This window comes from Vicia villosa, unplaced genomic scaffold, assembly GCF_029867415.1.
Source record: "Vicia villosa cultivar HV-30 ecotype Madison, WI unplaced genomic scaffold, Vvil1.0 ctg.000044F_1_1, whole genome shotgun sequence".
NCBI lineage: Eukaryota > Viridiplantae > Streptophyta > Magnoliopsida > Fabales > Fabaceae > Vicia > Vicia villosa.
In genome coordinates, this window is record NW_026704976.1 from 1,041,330 (window position 1) to 1,049,744 (window position 8,415).

Below are 8,415 nucleotides of genomic sequence, written 5' to 3' on the forward strand. Positions count from 1 at the left end.
AAATAGCTTTTTATAATTTTAACTAAATTTCTTTAATGTTTTTAAAACGATTATGTATTCTAATTAAAAATTTATAAATTTTATAGTGTGCTAAGTGAATAAATTTTTTTTTTACTTAGAAAATATTAATAAATATTAAAATTTACTTTTTCTTTTAATTTTATCCACTTAAAACAATATTATTTAATTTATTTTAAATAAAACAATATTTATCCACTTAAAATATATACAATAAAACTTATAAGTTTTTAAATAAAATTTAAAAATTTTATTAAAAAACATAAAATGAAAAAAATAAAATAGTAAGTAATGAGTATATAATTTTTTTTGACAGAAAATAAATGATATTCATTCATTCAAATCGATAGAGTACATGTTGCAATACAAATTCAAAATCGCCAAAAACAAAAAGGATGAATCTGCGAACAAATCCACAGCATCCATGTTAATAGCATAAAACGGCAAATTGCATATGCCTACAAATATTAATGTATTGACTGTATTGAGATGTCCGAAATATTCATGCTTCCGGATCTGTAGCGTTGACGGCACCAAAGTCATTGATTGAATCTGTACTAGATCGAAACTAATCTTTCAACCTGAAACAAATGAACACCGCATAAAAACGGAAAAACAAAATACCCGCACGAAGACGAGAAATCAAAATACACCACAGAAATATGGGAAATCAAAACAAACAATGACCCACGAAATCACAAAAAAGACAAAAAGAAAAGGTGTGAAAATCACTTATTTAAGTAATAGATAAACAAAAACGATTTGGAGGGGTGATTTTGGATCAAAATTGATCCTAAATCACCCCTATTTGAGAGAGAGGAAGGAAAAAGAAGAAAAGTGACGGCTAGGGTAGAAGAGGAGGAGAACTTCTGATCTTTTTTGTGCTTGAAGTAATGAGTATATAATTATTATGTTGTAAATTGGAAAAAAAATATTAAGCGAACATTTTATTGAAATTAATTTATATCATTTATTTATTTATTTCATTCAAAACTAAAACATCATATACTCTTTACTCATTGTTTAGTTTAATTTTTTTCATAAATGTTTTGAATATTATTGCATATTATTTTTAAAAAGTATTAGTTGAATTTATGTAATAGAACTTGATTCAAAGAAAAACGTGAATAAAATTTTGTTTTGTTTAGAAAATATTATTATATATTAAAATTCAGTTTATTTATTTTTATTTTCTTATCCATTTAAAACAATATTTTTTAGATTTTATTATATAAAACAGTATTTACCCATTTAAAATACACAATGAAATTTATAATTTTTAAAATAAATTACAAAATTGTATTGAAAATATTAAAGAAAAAATAAAATAGTGAATAAAATGTACATAATAATTATGTTGTAATCGAACAAATTATCACTTACTATAGAAAATGTACGTAATAAAATGTACAAAATCGTATTAAAAACATTAAAGAAATTAAATAAAAAATAAACTCATTTAAAATTTAAAAAAAAATGTATTTTTATTAAAAATTATGATGTTTTAAGAAATATTTAGAATCATAATTCATTATTTGCTTTAGTTGAATATAATAAAAGTTAATATATAAAAAATACAAAAGTGAGATTATTTTAAAAATAAGAAGAAACTATTTTTTTATTAATAATCAATAATTTTTTTTGTACGTATTTAAGAAATCTAATTTTTTTGATTTATTAAATTTTTAGAAAATCATTTTTTATTTATTACTAAAAATAGAGAAAACTATCTTTAGAAAGAATCATGTGAGTTATGAGTCCAAAAGAGGTCCTTTAATAACCATTAGATTAAAATACCATTAATGGTTATAAAATAGTGTAACAATTAGTGTAACTTGTTGGTGTAATTTGATCCCTCCTCATATATATATATATATATATATATATATATATATATATATATATATATATATATATATATATATATATATATATATATATATATATATATATATATATATATATATATATATATATATGAGGAGGGATCAAATTACACCCGAAGAGTTACACCACGAGTTACACTCGTTCAATAACTACATCTCGAAATAATATTTTTTAAATTCAACCGTTGGATTGAAACATAATATCATATAGATCATACCTATAAAGTTTGAGCTTAATCTATAATGATTTACTATATCATCAAGATATCCAAAGATTAACGTCAAAATGAGCTTTCATATAACGTTAATTTTGATGTTATTCAATGACATAGTAAATCATTATAGATTAAGCTCAAACTTTATAGGAATGATCTATATGATATTATGTTTCAATCCAACGGTTGAATTTAAAAAATATTATTTCGAGATGTAGTTATTGAACGAGTGTAACTCGTGGTGTAACTCTTCGGGTGTAATTTGATCCCTCCTCTATATATATATATATATATATATATATATATATATATATATATATATATATATATATATATATATATATATATATATATATATATATATATATATAGGGGACGACTCAAGTGAGAACACTTGGTTATTATGAGAAATGAGAACAATGAATCACGACCATTAAATTTTGATTTTGTTGATTTTAATGGAATGGATTTGTTTCTCTTTCTATGTTGATTTAAAATAAATACTAAGGATCATAGAAAGAAACCAATCCAGTCCATTAAAATCAACAAAATCAAAATTTAATGGCCGTGATTCATTGTTCTCATTTCTCATAATAACCAAGTGTTCTCACTTGAGTCGCCCCCGTATATATATATATATATATATATATATATATATATATATATATATATATATATATATATATATATATATATATATATATATATATATATATATATATATATATATATATATATATATAAGGAAATTGTGATTATTTTAAAAAAATAAAATTAGGTAAACTTATATAAATAGAAGTTTGTTTGAATTTATTTATATATACAAGGAAATACAGTAATAAATTTGTTTCTTTTATATATAGAAATGAATTAGTTGTGTATTTTATATGGAAAATAAATTTAAATATATAGAAATTTGTTTGAATTACTTTTTAATTAAGTTTCTTTATATATTAAAGGAAATATAGTAATAATATGTTGTGTTTATTTTATAACAAATAAATTTAGATAAATTTACATTTATAGAAGTTTATTTAATTATTTTTAATTAAATTTGTTAAATATATATACAAGGAAATACTGTAATTGTGTTGATATTATAAAAAATAAATTTATATATGTAAAAGTTTGTTTGATTTATTTTAAATTAAATTTCTGTATACATATATATAAGAAAGAGAGAGAGAGTTTATGTACCTTTGAAAATTTCGTACTTATTTGACAATGGCTCCAATCAAACGACATTTCTCATGTGAAGTAGAGGATGAATTAGCCCGTCAGCAAAAGAAAGCAAAAGAAGTTGTGTTGAAACAGCTTCCTTCATCTTGCGTTGTTCTCAATTTAGCTGATTCTGACTTAGGTATTCAAATTTCTCTATCTTTTTCAGTTTCACTCACTTCATCAAATTTAGTTATATGGTGTTTCGTTAGATTTCCCTATTGAAGCAATGTATTTGCATGTTAATCTATAGTGTTTCATGATTTATTTTGTTAGATTTCAATGTTGAATGCAATGGAGTAGTTGGATATGGCCTTTATGAGGAAGGCTTTGGTTATTGTTGGTCTGGTGCTCGAGCTACTGTTGGAATAACAAATGGTAGATATTGTTATGGCTGCGTTGTTGTTTCGGCTCAACATGTTGATATGGATGATACTGCTCCTGATCAGCGGCATCTATGTCGTCTCGGTGTTTCTAGAGGTGATGATACTGTTGGAGCTCTTGGTGAGACCAAACACAGCTTTGGTTATGGAGGCACCGGCAAGTTTTCTAATGCTGGCAATTTTTTTAATTTTGGCGATAAGTTTGGTGTTGGTGATACAATAGTTTGTTGCATTGATCTTGAGAGTAAACCACTAGCTACTATTGGTTTCTCTAAGAATGGTAAATGGTTGGGAACTGCATTACAATTTGATGTTGATTCTCTCGGTCTTGGAGCAGATTCTTCTTTTCCAAAGGTTTCGCCTTGGGAATGGGCACTTTTTCCACATGTTTTATTGAAAAATGTTGTGGTTCAGATGCAGTTCAGTGTTGAACAAGGACTTGTTCCTCGAGAAGGGTACAGACCTTGGGCCTTTGCTATTGCGGATGGAAATGCAGTTATGGGGCCTTCATTTTCTGACCCAAAGGATTGTGAATTGATGATGCTCGTGGGGTTACCGGCTTCAGGCAAGACTTCATGGGCTGAGAAATGGGTGAAAGATCACCCCGAGAAGCGTTATGTTTTGCTTGGCACAAACTTAATCCTTGAACAGATGAAGGTTAGTTTATTTGCTGATTATTTGCGGTTATCAATTTTGTATCTTATATTTTTTCTTAACACAATGTTTTTTAGGTTCCTGGACTACTGCGGAAGAACAACTATGGTGAAAGGTTTGATCGATTAATGGATAAGGCAACTTCAATGTTCAACGTAATTTTGTCAAGGGCGGCTAATGTACCTCGCAATTATATAATCGATCAGACAAATGTGTACAAAAATGCACGCAAGCGGAAACTTAATCCATTTGTCAATTATCAAAAGGTAGCTATCTATATAACTATTTGTCGGAGATGGAAAAATAAGTTTATTATAGATTCGATAATATTTTTTTTGTCCATTCCAGATTGTTGTTGTTGTGTTCCCAAAGCCAGAAGAGCTCAAGAGACGATCTGAAAAAAGATTTAAAGAAATGGGCAAAGAAGTTCCAGTTGATGCTTTGAATAACATGATAGGTATTTCTTGTTGTCTGTTGGTGTTTAGTTTATCATTTTTTAAACTTAAGAGTCTTGTGCAAGTTCTGATATTTTATTACCATGGCAGCTAATTATGTTCTACCTAAAAGCAAGGATCTTCCATATTCCGATGAATATTTTGATCAGGTATTAGTAACTTACATTGCTTTTTGTTGATCTGATTATCAAATTATCAAGCATGACATATACTAAAGCTTCATTTGTATTTCAAGGTTTTGTTTGTTGAACTGAACCGGGACGAGTCTCAGAAATATTTGGATCAGATGAAGCAAGATACTCTGTCTCTATCTAATACCAACCCGTCAACATTATCGCACAGAGGTTCTTCTGAGTCTTCTTTTCGACCTGCATTTCATAGTCAAGGATGTTCGACAGGTTTTTATCTAATTGTAGTTGCTTTTCAATATTGCAGTCTGTTTTATTGTATAATTTTCTTTAATAATATCGACTTTGTTGCACTCTTGCTCAGGAAGTGGCATTATCCAGTGGAGAGCTCATTCTTCCATCTCTCAACCCGACTATAGGATGCCTAGTCAAGTTAGTCACCTCAACCTATACTACAACTTTCTATTAACTCGCAAACTTTTCAGTATTGTCAAATAGCGGCAATGCAACATAATATCATAATAGAATTTGAACAAATTGCTATTGTTTTCCAAACGCTGATTAGTACAAAAGATTGCATTGCAGAATTTGAATGAACTGTTATTTTCTATATATGCAATTTACAACACATAAACTTTTCCATCTTGGTTACTTATGTCTTGTGGAAACCATGCTAATTCCATGGTACATGCTCTCAGATCAATACACATGGTTTTATGTATGAACCTCATCCAAACAGTCATATTTCACATGTTTCAAGATCACCCTATCCTATAGATAATGTTGGTTCCAGTAGAACTTATGGTGACATCGAAGCATACCGAAATCCTGTTTTCAGTAGCCAGTATAGGCCAAGCACTACAGGGAACAACAATATGGGTTTTCGTGGAAGACCTTATGTTGAATACAGAGACTTTCAGCCTGACCTGCCTTTACCTGCAGCAGCCACATGTAGTTACTCTCTTATAATTTCTTCTTTTCTATGTTTTTTTAGATTAATGCAATATTAATTTGTTGCTATAACATTTCAGCTTTGCATCCCCCATATGGGGTACAGACTCTAAGACCTCGACATGGTGGATTATCTGATAACATCCAGTATTCGGGGAGATATGCTTCTCAATATCCAAAATACTATCACTGAAATCGATCAGACACTGTTATTGGTAAGTGCAACAAGACTTCATATACAGTGATAGATTTAATTTCAACTCTGATATATCTTCCCTCAAAACACTTCTTCAAGATATTCTAATAACTATTTCAACCATTTCATTATTGCTATTATTATTTTGAATATTTTTGTTCATTTTTTAATTATATATTGGATATTCTAAATTACAGTTACATGTGTTGTATGGAGTTGACCATGATGATCTGAAGCAGCTTTTTCATGTTCCAGAATCGCTAGAGAAGCGGTATGCATTGTTATTAATTATTAGCATTGTAATTAATTATTCCCTTAATTTCTAATAATTGTTGCATTTTTTCTATAGTAGACACTTCTTGTGAAAGAATCACATTGTAAGTTTAGCACGCCACAGAAGAAGACTTTTGATTCAAATGATAAATTTTTAAAAATCGAAACTCCAAAAACACCATTGAAGAAATCGAAAGGCTCAAAGTTCAATCAAGAGGAATTAAACGATATCTCCGTGGTATTGTTATGCGTCACGGATTTCACCATTGATAGAGATTATAAAGAAATTGAAAGACTCAAAGTTCAATCGAGAGAAACTAAGTGATATTTGTGCGGTATTCTTCTGCGTCTCATGATGAATATCATGACTAGATATTCTACTTAAGAATTGATATGTTAGATAAATTAGAAAAGATAGAGATTAATGTGTTAACTAGATATTGCCTTACTATTTCCCACATTTATGAGATCTTCAATAGCCATTTTTTCAAATCTATTATTAATTAATTTGGATCGGCAAAAACAAGAAGATTATGAGGATTTTGTATGAAGTACCTTAATGAATTGTGTATTAGTATATTTTATTTCATAAAACGAGAAAAGTTTTAAAGAAGTTGTATGTTTTCTCTATTATTTGAATGGCAAAATCTGTTTATGGTGTTTAACCTTTCTACTTTTATATCTTGCTAATAGGGGTGGAAAAAACCGGTCTTGGCCCGCCGGGTCGGTCCGTGCACCCGTCATAAAATGGCGGGTTGAGTTGGAATTTTGCGTCCGCTGCCATCAAAATTCGCCCCGCCCGCCAATATTCGTCCCGCCAAATTTCGCCGATCGTTAAAGTCCGCCGCACTTATTCGTTCAGCCTGTCCCGCCTTAAGCATGTCTTTTTTTAATTAATTATAGTAATTTTAATTCTTGATGGTTTTATTTTATTCATTTATTTTTATGTAATAGTTTTTTAAATAAATATTTTTTAAAAGATATTTTATAAAAAATTATTCTAATAAATAATTGAAAAATTTAATTAAAAGGTAAAAAAAGTCTATTAATGTATTAAAAAAATCAAAATAAATGAACAAATAGACGGGCAAGCCCGCCGTCCATCAACCAGCTACCTTGGTGGGACGAGCTTGATTTTTATGCCCATTTTCACTTAACAAGCTTATCTGCCCTTCTCTTTTTTTTGGCGGACTTAAGGTGGGCGGCTCGTTTTGCCATCCCTACTCTTTAATATATAGGTTTAGTTTGTTTTGATGATGTTCTTGAAAGACTTGCACAATAATTTTTTTTTATAGGCAAAGTTATGTTTTATTAATTATGAATACAAGGGGTACTCTATCCCATTAACCGCCAAAAAGTTATATATTAATAAAGTCTAACGGGGCTTGTAGCCAATTATTAAAAGAAGAGCATCTTCGACCGCTCAAAGCTATCGCTTGCCAAATCCACAAAATCACTTTTATGTTTGCGACCATGTCCGCTAACACGTAAGTCTCATTCTCGAAGCAAAGTTTATTTCTTGCATTCCAAATTACTCTGGTAGTTGCCAACCATATTAAACAAATTTTCATCTTCTTTTATTTTCCCGTTCCCTTGAGAGCTATTATAAAATGTTTCAAGTGATAGAAATTTTCTTACGCAATAAATTATGATTATGGAGAATTTCCATTTGAAAGAGGAAAGAAACTATGAATGGAAAGTTTGTGTTTAAAAAATAAATAAAATAATCAATTTTAGACTTTTAATCAAATTAATGCATAATTTTCAATCACAATATTTATACTTTTAACACAATTTTTTTATTTATGAGTTTTTTAAGTTGTGCTTTTGGGGTACAAGTTAACATTACCTATAATTAAAATATAAAGTTAAAGAGAATAGGAAATACAAGATAATAAGCTTAATATCCTTTTTGGTTTGGTATCTATATCTATGGGTCCATTTTGGTCCTATTTCTTTTAAAACGTTTAAGTTAGTCCCTCACGTTGTCAAACAGTATCAGATTCTTCCTTTCCGTCAAATATTGTCAAACGATGTA

At 28.6% G+C, this 8,415-nt stretch overlaps 1 protein-coding gene across 1 annotated transcript; it reads left to right on the forward strand.

Annotated features, from left to right (window-relative positions):
• The first annotated feature begins 3,343 nt into the window (after nt 1-3,343).
• Nucleotides 3,344-6,101, forward strand: LOC131622835 (uncharacterized). The gene is made up of 9 exons (XM_058893863.1): nt 3,344-3,479; nt 3,614-4,377; nt 4,452-4,640; nt 4,723-4,831; nt 4,920-4,978; nt 5,065-5,227; nt 5,322-5,389; nt 5,656-5,908; nt 5,989-6,101. Exons 1-9 carry the CDS (start codon nt 3,344-3,346, stop codon nt 6,099-6,101), a joined length of 1,854 nt encoding a protein of 617 aa, XP_058749846.1.
• Nucleotides 6,102-8,415: the final 2,314 nt, after the last annotated feature.